Source organism: Siphateles boraxobius, unplaced genomic scaffold (genome assembly GCF_051911475.1).
Source record: "Siphateles boraxobius isolate OS27281-9 unplaced genomic scaffold, OSU_SipBor_1 53, whole genome shotgun sequence".
Taxonomy (NCBI): Eukaryota; Metazoa; Chordata; class Actinopteri; order Cypriniformes; family Leuciscidae; genus Siphateles; species Siphateles boraxobius.
In genome coordinates this window covers 10,390,903-10,413,696 of record NW_027509175.1, presented here as the reverse complement: position 1 = coordinate 10,413,696, position 22,794 = coordinate 10,390,903, and the positions used below count along the sequence as shown (strand labels likewise).

The 22,794-nt window shown below is 36.6% G+C and overlaps 1 protein-coding gene across 2 annotated transcripts; it reads left to right on the top strand.

Annotated features, from left to right (window-relative positions):
* Positions 1-3,735: 3,735 nt before the first annotated feature.
* Positions 3,736-22,794, top strand: abcb6a (ATP binding cassette subfamily B member 6 (LAN blood group) a). 2 transcript variants are annotated; one of them, XR_013195437.1, is made up of 21 exons: positions 3,762-4,000; positions 4,796-5,342; positions 9,890-10,027; positions 10,121-10,310; positions 13,521-13,613; positions 13,715-13,907; positions 14,140-14,261; positions 15,622-15,731; positions 15,877-15,942; positions 16,071-16,196; positions 18,026-18,102; positions 18,218-18,281; positions 18,364-18,449; positions 18,554-18,611; positions 19,401-19,505; positions 19,650-19,824; positions 20,051-20,163; positions 20,990-21,084; positions 21,312-21,380; positions 21,473-21,922; positions 22,617-22,794. XR_013195437.1 is itself a non-coding variant. In XM_077205373.1 (20 exons), exons 2-20 carry the CDS (start codon positions 4,827-4,829, stop codon positions 21,636-21,638), a joined length of 2,562 nt encoding a protein of 853 aa, XP_077061488.1. In that variant the 5' UTR covers positions 3,736-4,000; positions 4,796-4,826; the 3' UTR covers positions 21,639-22,794. The 2 variants fall into 2 exon arrangements, 1 of the variants encoding a protein (XP_077061488.1); XM_077205373.1 differs by having other exon boundaries at positions 3,736-4,000; positions 21,473-22,794.

The following is a 22,794-nucleotide window of genomic DNA, read 5'->3' as shown; positions in this document are numbered from 1 at the left end:
ATACCTCGGTTGTAACGAGTGGTTATTTCAGTCACAGTTGCTCTTCTATCAGCTTGTATCAGTCGGCCCATTCTCCTCTGAGCTCTAGCTGGTCTGACCTCCGCATACTGGATGTTTTTCCCTTTTCACACCATTCTTTGTAAACCCAAAATATATATGTTTAAAGGGTAAAATAAAAGTAAATATTATTTTTCATGTAATTTATCTTGAATATTATACATAGAAATATGGCCAATGGAAAAAAAACAATCTATTCATTTATTTGTTTTATATGGTTGTATAATAGCCTTTTTGTGTTAGTTTAATGTACTTATAATATAGAATATGTAAAAAAGAATGTAAATGCATAAACATGGAAAATGTTGACACTTAACTCTGTATTTCTTAACTCATTAATTTTTCTGTATTTTTTGGCAACTTGTGAATGATTTGCACTGTGTAATTTCTTTTGTGTATCGTGTTTTTATGAGAAGCCATCTTTTATCTTCAAATAAAGAATTTCAGTTATTGAACTTTTATACTGTAAATGACCCTGTTCTTCTTGTGTTTGAATGAGGAAGGTAGACTGACCAAGATAAAGTTGACAAAGGCCTCCCGTCATGGAGCGAGACGACCCCTGTCAGAGCTCATAATTAACCCCCTTAATTAAGACCCCCGTCAACAATGAAATGTTCATAATGGAGGAGGAGATTTAATTACCTTTCTCTTGCAGACCCAGATCCAGACACTCAGGAAACAATTAAGTTCCTCTTAGTCTGTGTAATGGCCCTGAGTCTGGGCTTCACTGACCTCCTCTATTAATAACACATAAGATGTCTTCAGATCACAGACTTCACTTCAGTGTATTCAGGAAATGATGAAATAATTGTCTTTGTAAACTAAATGAACACAGAGGTCATTTCAGAGGCTAATACTGGATTCTGAGGTGAGGATGACTTATGACATGAATAAATGCTTTAAAATGCTTTATTTTTAATTGTTAGTCCATGTTAACTAATGTTAACAAACAGATCCATTTTAGATTATTAGAAAACAGCTGTGCAGAACCAATGCATAGAAACAGTCCACAGAATGAGAATAAAATAAAATGTTGTAAATATGACGTGAACGTGCAATTTATCTGGAAACACGCATGCATACAATTCAAGAAACGGAAAAAAATAACAGAGTAGCAAGGGTTTTTTAAGTGTCATGTGTGCAGAAACATGGAGTAGCCTAAGTAAAAAAAAAAAAGTCCCCATGAAATCAAAATGGAAGTTTTTTGACTTTTAGTATGAATATGTTAGCCTTACGGTTATCTATAGTGTGCTCCAAGACAATGACAAAATTTGAATTTATTAGATATAAGAATTCAAAATGTAAAGTCTCTCACTTCTGCCAATATGGATCAATGATTTTGATGACATCAGTCTGCACTTCAGCTTCTCATCAGATTTTCTGTCCAATCAAATCTGGAATCCAAAGCGTCCTGGCCCCAGATAAACGCTGAAGCTGCGGCTAAAATCAGTCACTTGTTCCCACAATTAGTATTTTCGATTTGGTGAATGGCACATAGTTCACTATATAGGGGATATGGAACTATTCAGACAGTGTAAATATGCTTTCCATTGGTGCAAATGAAGTCTGGTTTCACATTAGCGTGACGCGAACTGCCGCAGCACACACACATTCTGGTCCAGTCCAGAGACACGATAGTACAGAGCGGATAATATGTGCAAGTCCAGAAAAGGTATCATACTCGGACCCATATGAATTCTACACAGAATGCTATATTTTAAAGCGGTATGGAGGAGATAGGAGGAGAAACAGTTTGATTAGAAGCAAATACTGTCGAGCTTTGTCACGCTCAATGGCTGCTTGCCGAGCTGTGATATAAATACTGCAAATACTGCTTTGTCAAGCTCAATGGCTTGGGCCGAGCTGTGATATAAATACTGCAAATACTGCTTTGTCGAGCTCAATGGCTCTGGCCGAGCTGTGATATAAATACTGCAAATACTGCTTTGTCGAGCTCAATGGCTCTGGCCGAGCTGTGATATAAACAAAACGCTATTGGCTACTTTTTAAATGGGGAGAGTCTGTGTTAGCAAAAGCATATGCTACTGCTATAGGCTACACTGCAGTTACAGTATAGGAGGCTATATTATGCTCAATCAGTGAATTTTCTGTATGCACGGGATATCCGGATGAAAATAAGCGTGCAACAGAGTAGCCTACACAGAATGTCGTGCAATGCAACATGATGGACCTGACAGTTGGAAGGCAAGGCAAGTAATGTCAGCCATTATTTTAACACTTCTTTTTTTGACTCATTATTTGACATTGTGTAATAATGCAAGCTGTTTCACATACTACCTAAAAATAGTAGGTAATATAGTGTGTAGGCGGTGTCTGCTGCACAACACAGTCTGTATAATGCTGCCCTCTGCTGGTGATTGAATTGATCCTTTATTAAAAATAAAGTGTGTCACCATTTACTCACCCTCAAGTTGTTCCAAACCTTTATAAATGTCTTTGTTCTGCTGTACACAAAGGAATATATTTGGAAGAATGTTTGTAACCAAGCAGATCTTGGGCCCCATTGATTACCATAGTATCCCCCCTATGGAAGTCAATGGGGCCCAAGATCTGTTTGGTGACCAACATTCTTCAAAATACTATCTTACTTTGTGTACAGCAGAACAAAAACATTTATACAGGTTTGGAACAACTTGAGGGTTAGTAAATGATGACAGACTTTTCATTTTTGGGTGAACTATCCCTTTAAAGAAGATTTTTTCATTTTGCATTTGCACGAAAGCAAATTGACTCGGCTATATTATAAAAATCTACAGAATCGCTCTCTTTTATCAACTGATATTATTTTAAAACACCAGCATTACCCTGAATTACACAATGTTAAAATAATAAGACATAAAAACATATGACATAAGAATGAACACGACCATGCCCTTTTTTCCTGTGAAAAAAAACTTCATACCATAAAATAGCTTGAATGTTACTCCACAATCTTGCTTCATTTAGTATTATTCAGGACCATGAATATACAAATGAGCCCCGCCTCCACACACTCATACAGGGCCTCTACAAGTCAATGTATCAGAAATGGTAACCATAGTTATTTTTATGTAGCTCTCTATTATGGTAATTAGCTAATATCCTTTTGCTTGACTATGTTATCAAACAGCTAATAAAGTGAGCAACCTATGTTACACAAACCATGTTCCCGCTTTGAACGATTTAGAACATTAGTGGAGAAAGGCATATAGCTCATCATAACATCGTAATATCACTATAGCCTACATAATTTAACCGCTATATTGCTAAATATAGGCCTACCAGATTTTTCCTATCAACAGAAACATATACTTGATTTTCACCACATGAGCCATGGGGTCTTTAAATTATTGATTGAATTATTGAATAAATTATCTATACAACTATATTATTATTATTATTATTATTATTATGCAAAAGGCATATAAATTAATTGGTCAGAACCGTCGAAAATCTTTTTTCTTTTTTTTGCAAAGACGCAGATTGGAAACCTTGAAAATATATGGGGTTCCTTTGAATCCCATTCAAATCTTAGGATGTCTATTGACTTTTTGTAGAGATAAGAAAGAACATGGTGTTTTTAATTGATAAATCCCACAGATTATTAATTTACAATAAACGGCATTAAAAAAGATTTTTTTGATCACAAGGGACTTCAATTGGACCATTCTTACTTGCGATAAGAAAAGTACCCTTCACCACGTGACTGCGTAATGAGGGCGCTAGGACCACGCGGCGTTTGTTTGTCCCGGTGTTATTTATTGTGTAATGGATGATGGTGTTGAACTGCGTGAGTTTCTGACTGTAGTGTAAGGTCATATATAGCAACCACATACGATGACATGTTTTAGGAACGCTAACATCATCATAATCCATCTGAGGGGGTAACGTTAGTTATTCAAGGACGCGCAGCAAAGAAGGATCCCATTGACATTGGAAACAGGTTAGTTCATATTCTTACCGGCCTGACACAAGTTTCCGTGGACGTGTTTTCACACGGTAATATTATGGTACTTTTTGGTATATGTGGTAATAAATAACACTTACAAATAAGTGGAATTGTCGTGTTCTTTGTACATGGTACAGTAGCGTGTATTATGCATGCATGTTTTATCATGGTAGTGTATTGGTAAGTTGGTCACAACACATTCAAATAAACAATAAAACAATGGTATTGCATTATAATCTAAGGAATTATTATAATGACTGGCTCATGAACATCCTCAGCAATAAACTTTGCTTTTTAAATATGTATATTTTTATGTTTAGTAAAATGAGAACATTTAATATCAATAATAATAATGTATATTAAATAATAATATGTCATTTTAAAAATCAAGTTTTATGATCGTTGATGTTTTTGTACATGTATGGTAATACTTTGGTATTATTTAAAAGTACCTTGGGGTACCATATAAATACCATGACTATGTTTATCATTCTATACCATAGTAGCAGTGTCTGATTTTGAAACTATCACTGCACCGTGCAGTTATTTTAGTATTGTTGAGATACTATTATAATTTTTATTTTTTATAAAGTTTTTGTAATTTTGTTGTTTTTTTGTCATTTTTACTATATGCCTGTATAGTTTTTATTAATATTTATTTCCGTTTTAGTTATTTTTGTGCGTAAGTTTAAATATATATCGGACACCGTGCCTGTATTATAGTCACAGTATGTTTTAGTTGTGGGAAACACAAGTTTATTTGGTTCCTCACCTTATAATTTTTTCCAGATATTCTTTGTGTGAATCCATCATCATCATCATGGTGGAGATGAAGAGTTTCTGTGAAGCTGGAGTCTCCATGCAGCAGGTGTGGGTGGAGGGCGGTCTGACTCTCTGCTTCTACTTCACCCTGGTGCCGTCCGTCCTCCTCACCCTCTTCTTCCTCTTCGGCACGCTTCTGTGTGTTTGGTACAGCCGCTACGGTACAGACATGGAGCCCAAGTTCATCCCTCGCTCTCGACTGTACCGGCTCCAAGTGGGCCTGTCGGTGCTGCTCGTCCTGCAGGCTCTGGGCTGGATGGTGTTTCGGATCGCTCGCAGCGGAGAGCTGCCGGGATACGTGGTCCTGTACGGGTGTCTCTCCATGATGGGATGGCTTTGGGCCGTGGCTCTGCTGCGTCTGGAGAGAAGGAGGGTTCTGGTGCGGGACAGAACAAGAGGACACAGCTCGGTACTGTTGCTGTACTGGGCCGTGGCTTTTGCAGCCGAAAACCTGGCGTTTGTGTCGTGGATGAGCCCTCAGTGGTGGTGGACTCTGGAGACGTCCGATCAACAGGTACGTGTGTTTTTGGTTAGGAATACATCACCAAATAATTATACATTATTAAACAATTAAAAAATAAACTGTTGTCTAATAATAAATCTGTTAGTAAAGATGATTTGTATATGCTAAGTTGTTGCAGTAATGTAATTATTGGGCTTTTTTTTTTTTTACCTGTTTATCATCCACCAGATGAAAAGTAATGGCATACCTTTCATAAACACAATTCATATTGAGTTGCATTAAGTTATGCACCAGATTGTAGTACTTTTTAGTGTTTTATATTGTATTATCATGCATGTCTGTAGCATAACCTTTGGCACTGATGCCATTGTCCTGCCTAAAGTGGTTTGAAAGGTATTTGAAAGGGGTGGCAGATGTAGGAATGCTGCTCACACACCATGACATAGCATTATGGCAATTTTGTGAAAGGATTATTTATTTACAAACTACAATACCTATTGAGGATCAAACTTTGAATGACTCTGCAAATCTGTCAAGTTTTGATGGTGATTAAAAAAAACAGTATTGTTGAGTCATTTTGTGCTTTTAAATAGTAGGCACTGAAAATATTGTTGAGTCATTTTGTGTTTTTAAATAGTAGGCAGTGACAATATTGTCGAGTCATGGTCAGTTCTGGCTGCATTCCTTTTTTGGCCTCATTGGCCACACCCAACCGTTTAAGTTTGACCAATCAGATAACAGTTTTTGTGACACTCCATGACGTAGCAGTTTTACTCTGCTCACTCTAATCTTGCTCTTAACTTTGAATGTTGAATGCAAAAGATTATTATTTAAAATATTATTTAAAAAAAAAGCATGTTACAAAAATTCTCAGCAATTTTGCCAGATTTAACTAAAAAACCATTTACAAAATTATTCCAGTTTTCAAATTTGACTCTTTAAAAAAAAAGTTAGCATATATATATATATATATATATATATATATATATATATATATATATATATTATTACATTAAATTTAATAAAATTATTAATTTATTTGCCCTTTTTACAGTGTGTATATATATATATATATATGATGTTCTCCCATCACCCCAGAACCTAAACCTCTGGGTAGGAGATAGGGTTGCGGCGGTGAGGAAATTTTCCCACCGGTTAATCGACGTGTGACAACACCGGGAATCGCGGTGTCACCCTGGGGGGCGGGGCGGGGGAGTTAAATAGCTTTTAAATGCGTGCGCGTTATACTTTCACTTTCGAAATAAGCGTCAATTGGCAATTCAGCGTCAATTGCTTGAATGGACAAAAAAAAAAAAACTCGCTGATAATAAAACTTTTATTTATAGACAGAACTTTTATTAGCATAACGAACGAATAAAAATAACCCCATGCATAGGCTGAAAAAAGTGAAAATCGGCAAACTGGGCCCAAACAAATAAGAACCATAAAACGTTTATTAACGAATAAGAAAATAAAATAGGCCTAAATAAATTACACAAAGTTTAAATAAGATAAAACCAAATAAATAAGACCCCATTTACACCTGGTATTAAAATGCGATCTGTATCCAGATAGGTTATCCAGATAATAAAAACCGCATGTTAATGCAAGGTGTAAATACGTTGTGATCGGATTGTGATCGGATCTGCCTGACCACATCTGGAGGTAGTCTGGCTGCATTGTGTTCGGATCTTTACTAGGTGTAAACGCAATCTGGTTGTTGAAACCACATATGTATATTTTACTCCTCCCAAAAATGCTAAAAAAAAATAAACGTGTGAGAGTGTTATATAGGCTATAGGCTATTTCATGTCAGATATGACGACGCTACTGCAACACGCATTACCGCAGATGAGCAGCTGAGCGTCTATTCATCAAGCCAACGTGCAAACATCGCAAATAAAAGTGAAAGTAAGTCACAGACACAGACGCTTAACACACAATCATCTTCAAGTAAAAAAACGAAATTATCTTACCAGGGCTGTTGCCACTTTTTCTTATTGCTGTCTTTGATTTTGAAATGAGCTGATGATCAATAAAATGCAGCTCACCTCTGTTGCTTTCGGTGGCGTGCAATCCATTAAATCATAGCGCGGGAGTTGAAGTCGGATTTATATCCATTTTGCAAAAACACATTTATGTGGCCAGGTGTAAATGGAATCGGTAAGATCAGAACACTTATTATCCGGATAACTTATCTGGATACAGATCTCATTTTAATACCAGGTGTAAATGGGGTCTAAGAGACGAATATAAAATCTCCACACGTGCTAAATGGAATTTGACTCCTGATGCCTGCTGATCATGACTGGCTCTTGGCACGCACTGCGCAGTTCAGTTTTTAATTATAATGTATGCTCTCTTCTGAACTAAATAATTGATAATTATTATTTTTAATTAATTCAAATAAATATTTTAGCAAAAACGAATACTTTAAAAAAGTCAAGACATCGCGGTGTCACGGTGGGAAAGTGATGTCACCGGTGATGGTGCTTAAAACCGGTAACACCGTCAACACCGTCTATCGCGGCAAGCCTAGTAGGAGAGGATCCCTCTTGTCCTTTGTGTTCATCACCTGCCACATTAAGGCACATTTTGACAGGATGTAAGGTGGCTCTTAGCCAGGGTCGGTTTACTTGGTGCCATGACCAAGTATTGCGATGTTTGGCTTTAGCATTGGAAGGCAAGCGTAGTGTGACCAATATGTTGCCGCCTGTTCTAGCAAAACATTACACGCAGAAGACAATATTCCTCCGCCCAGGCGAGCAACCACCAAGAAAAGGTGCTAACACCAATTCTCGCCCAGGACAACTGGAAGCTGCTAGGGACTGGAAGATGCTGGCTGATCTTGATTAACTGCTTATTTTTCCACCTGAGATTGCCACCACTAACCTACGACCAGATATTTTTTTTTTGGTCTGGATCAGCACGCATTGTTCAACTGATAGAGTTAACAGTGCCATGGGAGGATGCGGTAGATGAGGCATATGAGAGGAAGAAACTATGGTATGCTCATCTGGCCACTGAAGCAGAACAGCGAGGATGGAGAGTCCGAGTTTATCCAGTGGAAGTGGGTTGTCGAGGATTTGTGGCACACTCTAAAACCCGGTTCCTCAGAGACGTCGGATTCAGTGGCCAAGAGTTGCGTCGCACAGTAAAGAACTTACCTGAAGCAGCAGAAAGAAGCAGCAACTGGCTGTGGTTGAGACGGAAAGATTCTAGCTGGCTGTGTACAGGCCGCCATGCTACGGTTTCGTAGAATTCTTGAAAACTTGAAGAGTCTGTTGGTTTATTTGTAGAGGTTGTATAGTATTTACAGTCATTACGTTCCTGTGTATATTGCGTGAATGACAGGTGGTTGGGCAGATATTGTGTTTTGCGGTAGGTGGTATGCCATACGGAACCGTTGCCACTGAAACTGCATATTAACGCACCAGTGGGGCTCGACAGCCTTAGTCAAACGGGTTGGCACGTATGGTTGGGTTGCGGAGAGATTGTGAGATTGTGGTTAGGTCTCAGCAGCAAGAGGGAAGTAGAGGTCAGTAAGCTGGGCTGAGTTGAGTGGGGGACGGAGGGGGGTGACTCTGGGACGCCAGAGTCACTGTCGAGCCCTCTTGAGGTGTCGTGGGCTAGTCGACGAAACACTGAGGACGGAAGGTGCCCACTTGAAGACCCTAGAGATGTTCCCTACTCCGCTCAATCCAGAGGGTTGTTATGGGGGGACCGCACTGTGGTTGCAGCCGTTGTGTGTGCTGACGCGCAAATACACTACAGCTATTAACACCAGACAGAAGGAGATTCCGTCACCAGATGGAAAGAAGCGTAAATGGATGGAGAAGCATAGGTTACTGTAAAGCTACGTCTTAGTTGGTGATTACTTGGCGAAAGCCGAGTACAAATCAGCATGAAGTTTTAACATCTACTCTCGTGTAATGGAAATCTTAATTTTATATAATTGTTTAATTATTAAATTAAACAGCATTATGGTAAACCGTTTAAACTTCATCAATATTTATACATTATTAAACAATAAATTCGTTAATTAAATAAAATTAAATAAAATATTACCCTTAAATAGACAGTATATAATTATAAATGTAAATAGACCTAAAACTTAAAATAAAGTCTAAATTTAAACATTTTAATATTATATATGTGTAAATATTTTATGTTTAAAATATTGTATGTTTTTTGTATATGCTTTACTTTAAATTTGGCACCCCATGGTAATGATACAATTGTTTTTATTTATAACGTATTAATTAGAGAAGACAAATTCAGTTAGACACTGGATAAATTGCAGTCAAATCCATGGTACAAAAAAAAAGAAAAAGAAAAAATATATATATGTATATATTAATATATATATATATATATATATATTTATTTTTTTTAAAGCCAAAGAAACCATAAAATCTAAAGTCTTTGAAGTAATTTGTTTACATGCTAACGACCAAAAATCTTAAAATGTGAGACGCATTATAGTGATGGTCTTTACTCTTTAAACAATATCAGAGATATGTATGATATGATTGTAGCAGATACAAACAAAAGCAAAATAATAATCCCTTTCTGCATTTTGTTCATTGTAACTGCAGTTGGAGTTTGCTTTCTGGCTGGTGCGATACTTCAGCTCAGGTTTGCTGTTCCTGTTAGGCCTCAAAGCTCCAGGCTTGCCTCGCCGCCCGTACATGCTTCTGGTCAATGAAGATGAGCGAGACGTTGAGCACGGAGCAGTAAGACATTAGATGCAACTGCTGTTGTCAAATCTGCATAAATAAATACATCTTACTGTCATAATCATTAATCTCATTAATGCATCTTTTCAGCCTCTCTTGGGTAATTCTGATGACAATCAGTCTACGTGGAAAGACTTTGGGCAGAAGGTGCGTCTGTTGGTGCCGTACATGTGGCCTAAAGGGAGTGCCGTGCTTCAGCTGCTGGTCCTTCTGTGTCTCGGGATGCTGGCTGTGGAACGTGTCATCAATGTGTTCGTGCCCATCTACTACAAGAACATAGGTGCAGAATAAGAGTCTTATACAGTCATGATTGAATTATTTATGAAATATAAGCAAAATTATTGTATGTTCAGGGGCCTCATTTATAACTGTTGCGTATGCACAAAACAGGCCTTGAAAGAGGCGTACGCCACTTCTGACGCACAAGTTGTGATTTATAAAAACAAACTTGACGGGAAAATTTGCGCACCTGCACGCAAACTCAGTTTGAAAAACAGTTTGGCGACACCGATGTTGAGCTGGAGTTAAATGTCTTTTGGGTCACTTTTAGACAGAAAATCTAAAGAAAATTATACATATACAGAAAGATAATATAAATATAATTTCACTAATCAAGCCTATCACATGAAGCAAACATCCATCCCTTCTTAAATGTCCGCGCCAGCGAGCGCTTTGGGCCGTTTAGTGAAACTGACGCATATATAGCCATAAATCTTCATTATAAGTCCTAATCATAAATACAGTGCATGTTCACAATAACAGTTTAAATAAATAAAAGAATGATTTTAACTATATTTTACTTCTGATATAAACATTTGGATTAAATATGCCATTCTGATTAATGGAGTTAAACACTTAAATTACATGAAATCATTACTGAGAAGTTACAACATCTTTTATATTCAATAAATAGAAATATTTGTTGTGTATGCAATGCTTTCGAACACTTTTCCTCTGGCATGCTGTGTTTTAATGTTTTAACTACAGAGATAATTGCTTATCATGATAATAGCAGATTATCTGAGAAAATAGTTTCGTTCAAATAATGCACAACAAGCAGTGGCGGTTCTAGGGGGTGGCCAGGGGGGGCCAGTGCCCCTGTGACAACAAGCTTGGCCCCCCTTGTGGCCCCCCTAAATGTGGAGTGTGAAATAATTACAAAACTTACAAAGTTACAAAACTGTTTTTTGCTATCGTTGTTTATCATTGTTATCGTTGTATGCCTATCATTTTTTATTATTCTATTTTTGTGGATTTGCTTGTTCACGTGACAATTCGCATCACATTCGCGGGAATCGCGGCAGAATAACGTCTGTCTCATGCACGCGAGAGAGGAGAGAAGAAGAAAGCTGGTAAATGTCAGTTCAGTTGTAAGTTCATTCTTTATGTGCGTATGGGGTGTGCGATGTGTATTTTTTATTATGATATTGTAATCAAAACTATAGTAGGAGGCACTGTGAGCTGACATCGCATTTGTCTATCGTCCTTTCACTGCTGTGTGCAGTTCATAGGTAGCCTATGCCCCCAAATTAGTTTTTGTCTTATATTTATATCATATTATGTTCTTATATTAGAATATCAAATCAACAAGTGCGCTGTTTCCCGTGCACAATTGCAACTGTGATATTGATGTTATACAACAGTTAAATTAACAATAAGTTAACATTGGGAGTTACTTTTTAGACACAATATTGTCAATATTGTTTGTTTTCCCTTTATTTCGCCGACTAGAATTTCAAAATGAAACCGTAGCAGAGTCAGACAGCGATGATTACTTGACTGAAATCCGCGTTTGGAAAGGAATCACTTGCTTCTTTCCCGAATGAATCAGCCGTTTGAACGAATCGGTTGAATGAATGACTCCCTCAACTCACTTAAGACAGGGACTTACCGCGGCCTACTGGCGGTTTTAGTTTCATATTTAAAGTACCCTTTAATTAAAACTCAAAATTCGAAATCATTTCATATTTAAACATTGATTAAAAAAAAATCTCATAGCTTTATTTATGCAATTGTAAATGGAGGGTAAATATATTAATGCCGCTTCTGTGTCTCCTCTGCACTGCAAAGATGGATTTTGATTGAATGATTTAATTTGACTGGTAGCAGTGGTACTGTATAATTATTGTATAACTAAGTATTATTGTATAAATAAGTAAAATTACTGTATAATTTGAATGTTAGTATTTGACATAAAAGGTGATGCATAACTCTAAATAAGTTTAGAAAGAATGTCCATAGGTGAAATTGCCCCTGGAAATCAATTTAAGGTGGCAAATTTTGCCCTTAATTAAAAAATTAATTTCTGTCACTGCTGTGAGCTGACCACTGCATAGAATATGAAAAATATGAATATCTTTGTGAGTCTGCTGTCAACAACAGGCCTAAACCAGCCATGGCACCAGCACAAAAACACAATCAGTAAAATATCATCTAATTATTATCAACAAAACGTTGAAAATATTGAGATATATTTTTGTCAATATTGCGCACCCCTAATGTACGGTATTAATTTTAGATTTCTTCAGGTCTTAAAAAGCCTTAAATTTGACTTTAAAAAGTGTGCAGGAACCCTGTAAACGGTTAGACATAGTTACCTAGCAAGTCAGTTATTTTCAGTAAATGAATTAATAAGCTTGTTGGTCCCCATTGCTTTTGCTCTATAGTTCTCACCAAAATGAAGAGAAAGAAGGACATCATGTCAATTACAGTTACTGTGACTAATACTGAATATGTAATGCAAATGTAAAAATATAATGGAAATGCAAATACATTGAATGATTATAAACATGGTATTTTGCCTGTTAATGCCTGCAGTGCAGTGCAGAAAATGATATGACAACAATAAAGTCTAAATGTAACTGGCCCCTCTAACAGTACAACTGGCCCCATCTTGGCCCCCCCAGTTTAAATGGTCTAGAACCGCCACTGACAACAAGGTCTATCTGTTTCCATTAAAAATATAAATCAATTAAAAATACTATTTGGCCAGTGGAAAAGATTAAGAAAAAAATTCTTCGAAATATATTTCACACTATTTGATTTATTTATTCAAAAACAAGGCAAGGATAGGCTACTAAATGATTTTTATTAATGTAACTAATGCAACGACACATCCATTTTTCATATTTTCCTAATGTCTTGTACTGTTAAACATGTTGTCGTGTGGATGAATAATCATATGCAAATGATATGCAGATGAGGATATGCATAGTAAAACTAGCCGTTGTAAGCTCCATATATGGTTGTTTCGGGGAGGAGACGCATGTGTGCACAATCTTTTTCAACTAACTGGGATTTATAAAGTGAATTCTGCGCAGGTTCTGGCATTTTTGGCTTTCTGGTGCACGTAAATTTTTGGTAAGGATCCATCCTACGCACAGTTTTATAAATAAGGCCCCAGGTCAGTAGCCTTTTCTTAGTCTTTTTGTCCACAGCAGTGCGGGCTTTGCAACAATCTATATATGTATGTTGTGAATCTCCTTTACAGTGAACCAGCTGACGGATGGGAGCTCTTGGAAGACTCTGGCCACTACAGTGTGTGTTTACGGGCTTCTGAAGTTCCTGCAGGGTGGTGGAGCTGGTGAGGGAACATCACCCAATTTAATGATATCTTTGTAGCGTGACGTGGAATATCAGTTTGAATCTGACCACAGTCATATCTTCATCTGTTTCCGTCTGCAGGTTCGTCAGGGTTTGTGAGTAACATGCGTTCGTTCCTGTGGATCCGAGTACAGCAGTACACTAACCGTGTGGTACAGGTGCGTCTCTTCGCTCACCTGCACTCTCTGTCTCTGCGCTGGCACCTGGGCCGCCGCACCGGAGACGTCCTGAGAAGCATCGACAGAGGAACCTCCTCCATCAACAGCCTGCTGAGGTACAGCTTAAAAAATCATTAGAAATTTGACATTAGCTTTAGATAAGACCACAAACCTTCTTATCTGGAGGTGTTTTGCATTTGGATGCAAGTGTAAACAAGGTCAGCTTTGCAATATTAGTCTTGGATGCATATGCAGACCTTATGTACAGATAGTGTGCTTTTACAGTAAAAGTGATCCCAGTCTCTATTTTCTTGAAATGTATATATATTTTTTGGTGTATTCCAACAGCTACATCGTGTTCAGCATCTTCCCCACCATCGCTGACATTGTCATCGCCATTATCTATTTTATATCCAATTTCAATGCCTGGTTTGGCCTCATAGTCTTTGTTTGCATGGCCCTCTACCTCAGTGAGTATCTAACTATGTACACACACACACACACACACACACACACACACACACACACACACACACACACACACACACACACACACACAGACACACACACACACACACACATTTTTCCTCCCTTATTGTTGCCCCCATTTCAAATGATTTACATTAGAAATGTGTAATTTGACCTAATATACTATGGCTTCTCCTTGTCTGGTATGGTTTGAGTATTAAAAGTACAATTGCATTACTGAAAGAAAATATTTATTTATTGCATTGAGTGACACTTGAGATCTCGAGCAATACATTGTAATAATATGTTTTTAGTCTTTTACTAAAAACTAAATACTATAGCTGCCCCTTTGAGTATTAAAAGTATAATTGTGTGCTGAATGTATTTATTCATCCAATCTAATCCAACTTAATTTATGAAGCACATAATAAAACAAGATAGTTTGACCACAGTGCTGTACAATGAAATAAAAAATAAAAAGCGAGAGAATTACAAAAAATGAGTTCAGTTTTCTAGACTAACTTGGGTATACAGCAACAATACCTCAGCACTCATACCTACACAAAAGCTTATGGAAAAAATATGTTTTTAACTGTTTCTTAAAATCATTCAGAGAGGATGATTGTCTCAATACACTGGTAAACTTATACCATACAGAGAATGATTGTCCTGTACACAAAGATCTTGTTTCTTTGGTTTTGTTTTCTTACACTTATACTTCAAGTTATACCCGAAGACCTTGTCTAGCCGGTTCAGGTGATTAATTAGAATAATGGATGTGTTTGATATAGAAATATACTGCCTACTAAGTGTAGTTTGTGAAACAGAATGCAGTATCCATACATCTATGCTATATTAAATAAATGTTTTTGTATATATTGGCAATAAAAAAAAAAACTTAAGTTGAAATAATAAAATTACTTAAACTGAATACAAATTAATTAAAGCTAAATAGAAAAACAAATTTTTTTAAATTAAATAACCAAAGAACCTTATTGTGCTGCTTGTTTAATTCTGCAATTGGTGCACATTTATGACTTTCTGAATAGTATGTTAAAATTACAGTTGATATAACTTCTGGCTTATTCGTCACACTGGAAATGGAAGGTTTAGTAGTCTAGTGCATTGCATTGTGGGACACAGTGTGCTTTAGTGTGCTGCACAATTCAGCAAATTGAATTTGTCACGGTATTCTGTGCAAATATAAAATTCACGTACTGTTAACACCATACGACATTCTGCAATCTGCAGGAGCGCAGGTTTGATTCTCCTAGTCCCAGGAGTCACTAATGACAGAAGAATAGAAATACACCAGATCAGCATTTGATTGAGTGACTGCTCTTTTATCTGTGTCTCTTTCAGCTCTCACCATCATCATCACTGAATGGAGAACTAAATACAGACGAGATATGAACACACAAGATAACAATGCCAAATCGAAAGCTGTGGACTCTTTATTGAACTTTGAGACGGTATGGTTTTGTTCCCTCTTTGTTTGGCTAAGGTCGGTGTCAGAATATGTGTTGTAAAAAAATAAAATAAAATTGTGCTGTGCAATATAATGCACATAATGTGTCATTTCAAATGGTGTGATTTGAATTATGATATTGTCAACAGGTGAAATATTACAATGCAGAGTGTTACGAAGCGAGTCGCTTTGAGGATGCCATCTTGAAATATCAGGTAGTATTTTTTAAGACTGCTCTCCACACCAGATTTGTTATAACGTGTTTTTTATAGTTTTTTGATTAATGGTTAACAGAAATAAATCATAAATATCACTTTCATAATTATATTTTATTTTTGCTCAGGTATCGGAATGGAAGACCAACGCGTCTCTGGCGTTTTTAAACCAAACGCAAAACCTCATCATCGGTTTGGGTCTTCTGACCGGATCTTTGCTCTGTGCGTACTTCGTGACGGAGGGAAAGTTTCAGGTACGAACAGTCAGGACAACTCATCATATCAGGCCAAGTGGTTTAAAGAAGGAAAAAAAGATTTGAAACAAATAAAAAAGGAATATACATTTATAAACAAAAGTAGTTCTTTTAAAATTGACCAAAAGTCATAGTAGAGACATATATATATATATATAATGTTGGAAAAAGATTTAAATTTCAAATAAATAATGTTTTTTAGCATTCTATTTATCTGTCAAGCCTGAAAAAAAGTGTAATGGTTATAATTAAATACGTGTAAAAATAAATAAATAAATAAAAAGTAAGCAGAACAACTGGTTTCAACAATTGATATTAATAAAAATAAATTATTTTTGAGTAGCAAATCATCATATTTGAATGATTTCTGAAGGATCGTGTGACACTGAAGACTGGAGTAATAATGCTGAAAATTCAGCTTTCCATCACTGGAATAAACTACATTTTTTAATATATGAATCTACAAAAAACAGTATTACTACTGTACTTATGCTCAAATAGACTGCATTTATTTGATCTAAAGACCCCAAACTTTTGATTGCTAATGTACATTAATAAAATAGATCTGGCTTTAAAAAAATAGTTCTGGCTTTAAAATCTGATTGGATTAGCAATCAGATTTTAAAATGCTGCTTTGCAATAATCAACAGCCTACAGTTTGGCTAATGCACTAAATTACTTTATTGCAGAGTTTCCCAACCAGAGATTTTGATTAAAGTTTGAGATTGTGATTGAAATGCCAATGTGGAATTTCCACTCCAGACTTACTCATGAGGTTTTAGTATTGTTTACATGCCTCATGTCAGAGTTCACAGTCTCTGAAGCATATTTTATTGGATTGTGGTGGGTTTAATGGCTTGAGAAAAAGTTATTCATCTGGCAGTGACAAAAAAAAAAAGTGTAATGAAGAGCAGAATAGATTTTTTTTTAATATTATTTTAATGTCTTTTAATGCATTTTAAAATACAATAAGAAAAACTTAAATAAAACTTAAATAAAAAAGAACAAATTTAAAATACTTCAATTAAAGTTGCAGTGCGTGATTTTTAGCGACATCTAGTGGTGAGGTTACGAATTGCAACCATCAAAAGTTACGGTGGCCGACAGGAAAATATGTCATCGTCTGATCGTCTGAGACAGCAGAGAGTAGCCAGTTCAGCAATGAGGTTTCTTTACAAGGATAAATTAAGAAATTATGTTTACTTTATTATTCAGTAAAACTATATGTTATGGCAAATATTATTGTCACTTGTTCATCATTGTGTCAGTGTATTATTCGCTGAACTAAGCTTGCTTCCTTGCACGAAGAGCAACATAGTAACGAAACGCGTTTGACCATTAGGGCTACTGTAGAAACACGTCGGCGCATTTCAATGTAAGGGAACCCGCGGTGTGTGTAGATAGAAACAGCTCATTCTAAGGTAATACAAATATAACGGTTCATTAAGTAAGGTGGTCATACACCACTGAAAACTTCTTTTTCAAGGTAGTGACGAAACGCGCCGTGTGTTCGCTGTCGGATACGGTAGAAACATGACGACACAATATGTCGACCTCCATAGAAGGGGGCGCCCGCGGTTATGGAGATATAAATGTCTCATTCTAAGGTAATAAAAACATAACGGTTCATTATGCAAGGTCTTTATACACCACTGAAAACATAGTTATGGATCTTATATTGCATTTCTGTCAATAGATCTTCAGAAATATTACACAATGCACCTTTAATATAATTTTAATCGTATTAAAAATTATTTCAATATTGTAATTGTTATTATTTTTTATCATCATGTGACTTAAACTGCTTGTAACTCACGGTGGTCTTCCAGGTTGGAGATTATGTGCTGTTTGGAACATACATCATCCAGCTCTACACTCCACTCAACTGGTTTGGAACATACTACAGGTATGGAGCTTTTTTTTGTCTCGGTTAATAGTTTATCTTCTGTTTATAGATCACTATATATACGCGTTTTCAAAAGAACAAAGATGACAGTTAGCATGTATCTTTCCTTGAACAGAATGATCCAGAACTCCTTCATCGATATGGAAAGCATGTTCAAGCTCTTCACTGAGGATGAGGAAGTGAGTGGAGGGTTTTCTTTGAAATTCATTACAGAGAAGCTTTTGAATAATTAATGACATGGTTATTTGGTTTTTTGTTTAGGTGAAGGATGATGTCAACGCAGGAAGCCTCTACTACAGACAGGGAAAAGTAGATTTTGAGAATGTCTTCTTCAGCTACATGCAAGGGTAAGCAGCTTCAGTTAAATGTATTTCTATTATTCTTAATTATTATTAGAGTAATTTATTTTACAAATGCTTTTATTTTATATACGATCCGGATATTTTTGCAGCAAGGAGATTCTAAAAGACGTCTCTTTCACCGTACTCCCCGGACAGACGGTCGCACTTGTAAGTCTGTTCTGTTTTATACATCTTTTAAAAGTTGCGCTGCTATTAATGCCTTTTCAGCTTTGTTTTGGTATATACACTGCCGTTCAAAAGTTTGGGGTCGTTAAGATTTTTTAATTATTTTGAAAGTCTCTTATGCTCACCAAGACTGCATTAAAAATACATTAAAACAGTAATATTGTGAAATATAATGTAATATATTCCTGTTATGACAAATCTAAATTTTCAGCATCATTACTCCAGTCTTCAGTGTCACATGATCCTTCAGAAATCAGTATAATATGATGATTTGCTGCTCAAGAAATATCTCTTATGATTATCAATGTTGAAAACAGTTGTGCTGAATCATATTTTTGTGGAAACTGATATGTTTTTTTTCTATTCTTTGAAAACAAATTTCAAAAGTACATTTATTTGAAATAGAAATCCTTTGTAACAATATAAATGTCTTTACTGTCACTTTTGATCAATTCTTGCTGAAGTATTAATTTCGTAAAAAAAGAAAAAAAAATTGTACTGACCCCAAACTTGGTGTGTGTGCGTGTGTGCGTGCGTGCGTGTGTGCGTGCGTGTGCGTGTGCGTGTGTGTGTGCGTGTGTGTGCGCGCGTGTGTGTGCGTGTGTGTGTGTGTGTGTGTGCGTGCGTGTGTGCGTGCGTGCGTGTGTGCGTGTGCGTGTGTGTGTGTGCGCGTGTGTGCGTGCGTGCGTGTGTGTGTGTGTGTGCGTGCGTGTGTGCGTGCGTGCGTGTGTGTGCGTGTGAATCATGTCTGTTTGGATTTTTTTTCTTCAGGTTGGACAGTCTGGATCAGGAAAGAGCACCATCATCCGTCTGATTTTCCGTTTTTATGACGTTCAGGGCGGGTGTATAAAAATAGACGGTCAAGACATCTCAAAGGTGAACCTGCCATTGGCTTGTAATATATAAAAGGCACCCAAACCTGTCCCTACATGTGCATGTGGAGGGATATTTTGTCGTTTCACATTTTTTCTGGGAAGCTCTTGTGCGCTGTGTTAATGCATACGTCTGGTTGTGTCTCAGGTGAAGCAGTCCTCTCTGCGCGCTCACATTGGCGTCGTCCCTCAGGACACCGTCCTGTTTAATGACAAAATCCGGGACAACATCCGTTACGGTCGAGTTGCTGCTACTGACCAGGAAGTGGAGGAGGCTGCGATTGCTGCTGACATCCATGACAAAATAATAACTTTCCCGGACGGTGAGAACCATTTTTGGAATTGAAAAGGTAGAATTAAACTGTAAGCAATGAATAATATAAGTAGGGGGTCTGAAATGCAGACCTTTATAAGATGTGCTCAGATTATTTCGATTCATTGTGCAGGGCAGAATCATCATTTAGCTTTTATGCCATCCAGCTGGTGCATTTTGAGTCTAGATCATGTTTGAGTTCATAGTTGATATTCATAATTGATTTATATTTGTAGGCTATGACACTCAGGTGGGTGAAAGAGGGCTGAAGTTGAGCGGAGGAGAGAAGCAGAGAGTCGCCATCGCTCGCACCATCCTCAAAGCGCCTCAGATCATCCTCCTCGATGAGGTACGTCACCAGTGCATTATGGGAGAATATATACACAGTCGGTTTAGGATGAGGGAATTATCCCAGTTTTAGCAAGTTTAGGTTCAAAAGTTTGTGGTTAGTAAGAATTATTTTTATTATTAACTTTTTTTAATTAGTTTTATTACCAGTAATATTGTTATTCAGCAAGGACACATTAATTTGAACAAATGTGTCAGTAAAAACATTTGCTTCAAAAGGTTTCTATTTCGAATAAATTCAGTTTTTTTTAACTTCATATTCATCAAAGAATCCTAAACAAAAATCTATCATGGTTTCCACAAAAATATTAAGCAACTGTTTTCAACATTGATAATAATCAGAAATGTGGGTTGAGCAGCAAATCATCATGTTAGAATGATTTCTGAAGGATCATGTGACACTGAAGAATGCAGTAATGATGCTGAAAATTCAGCTTTGCATCATCACATGAATAAATTACTCTTTAAAATATATTGAAAACAGTCATTTAAATTGTAATAATATTTCACAGTATTAATGATCAAATAACTGCAGCCTTGGCAAGCATAAGAGACATCTTTCAAAAACATTAAACAAATTGAATCCCAAAATTTTGAATGTTAGTGTGTCAAAAAAAAAGAAAAATCAACAAATTCACATTCAATTCAAATTCTGAACCTATGACATTTCAGTGGACGGAGCTACTCAGCATTACCGGACAGAAACCGAGAACAAGCAAAGCAACCAATAAGTCATTTTGTCATTAGAACGAAAACTTTTTGGTTAGGACTAGTTCTCGATTTTTTCTTTTTTATCATGGACTAATTTTCTCATCCTCTACCAATAGGCCACATCTGCTCTAGACACACAGACTGAGCGAAATATCCAGGCATCGCTGTCTAAAGTCTGCGCCAACAGAACCACCATTGTGGTGGCACACAGGTAAACACGTGATTAAATGATTTCTGAGAGTGTGATGTTTTAACGTGCAGTGAATGTTGAACAACAATAATCCTGGGCCGCTGACGATCTTCGCCTTTAAAGGGGTTTTGAGAGTTTTTACTCAAATCAACTCCCATTTAAAGCATAATTCATAAAACATGATAATCTTTTATACATTACAGGATTTCTTATTGTATAACGCTATCTCTGATGTGCATCTATTGTAGATTGTCGACTGTCATTGGAGCCGACATGATTCTTGTGCTTCGTGATGGACAGATTGTGGAGAGAGGAAGGTGAGTGTATTCACTACTACGCTGAACACAAAGTCCAACTCGCTAATACATGAACTATGCAGTTTAAAGTCTAGTATTATTGCTTGTCGTAGGCATGAGGAGCTGTTGGCGAAGGGAGGGCTGTACTCTGACATGTGGATGAAACAGCAGCAGGCGCAGGATTCAGACTCAGCCTCCGACTCCGAGACTAAAGACAGGAAATCCGAGAAACTACAGCCACAAACATCCACTACAGGAACAGGAAACAAGGGACACTAGATACGTGATGGGACAGGCAACAAAACCTGTTTTTTGTGCATTTTAAGCTTGTCCAATGCTGTTGTGGCATATTAGATTGATAAATATTTAATCGTATACATTTCTTATGTTTTTGCCAGTTCTCAAAAGTGCCCCATTTTGCTTAAGGATTTATTTATAAGATATTGAAGTCCTTAAAGTTTTTTTTATATTTCGTTGCATTCACTTTCCACTAATTTCATTCTAAGTGCATTTATAATGATACATAATATGGCCATTAATGAGAGAAGACTGACTGAGTTATTGTACATTGTATAAATCCCTCCATATCTATAACTTTAGGCAACAAATTGCTGACACCTTATTATGATGAATGTCCATTCTGTTATTTAAATGAATTTCTGTGGTTGCATTGATTCAATGATGCTTCCGATTTGCTGGTCTTTGTAAGAGGAAAACTCCTTGTTATTGTAAATATGCTCATATTCTTTGAGGCTTTATTTAATTTGAAAATCGATAATTATATTTCTGGTGGCATTGTATATCAGTAAATACTAATAATGCTGATATTTGAATTCCTATACAGGCTAAGCATTTGAATGTAGAGGGGGAAAACACTTGTCAATCAATTTTAATGTTAATTTCTGACATTGTGCATATTCGTCTGATTTTTTTTTTTTACTGTCTTTATGATCGTTTGTGTGGTTAAAGATCATATTTTCTTATGCTGTGCATGTGGAGTGATACTTAGATGCAATAGATTGCTGTACTGTACAACTTCAGTTCATCAAAGGGACAAAGGAGATCACTCACTTTACAGAATTTTGTCTAAACTCAGGGGACAAGGTTGCAATGCGCTATTGTGATGTGTTTTTAGCCATGGAAAAAGGAAAATAGCCTTGTATAAAGTAATTCAGTTGTGACTGGCTAAACGCAGGGATGTCCAAACTCAGTCCTGGAACTCTAAACTCTGCGGGACAGTGGCCCTCCAGGACTGAGTTTGGACCACCCTGGGCTAAAGTCAAAAAAAAAGTGTGTTTTGTTTTACAATAAAGCTAGAGACTTGCATACGTTTATATTAAAGGGCACCTATTATGCAAAATTCACTTTTACATAGTGTTTGAACATAAATGTGTGTTGGCAGTGTGTGAGTAAAACCACCCTAGAATGATAAAAA

Coding starts and splice junctions, on each gene's coding strand:
- abcb6a (XM_077205373.1), top strand. CDS start 4,827: ATGGTGGAGATGAAGAGTTTCTGTGAAGCTGGAGTCTCCATGCAGCAG. Junction 13,614..13,714: donor CCTGCAGGGTGGTGGAGCTG/GTGAGGGAACAT, acceptor TTCCGTCTGCAG/GTTCGTCAGGGTTTGTGAGT. Junction 21,085..21,311: donor ACCATTGTGGTGGCACACAG/GTAAACACGTGA, acceptor CATCTATTGTAG/ATTGTCGACTGTCATTGGAG.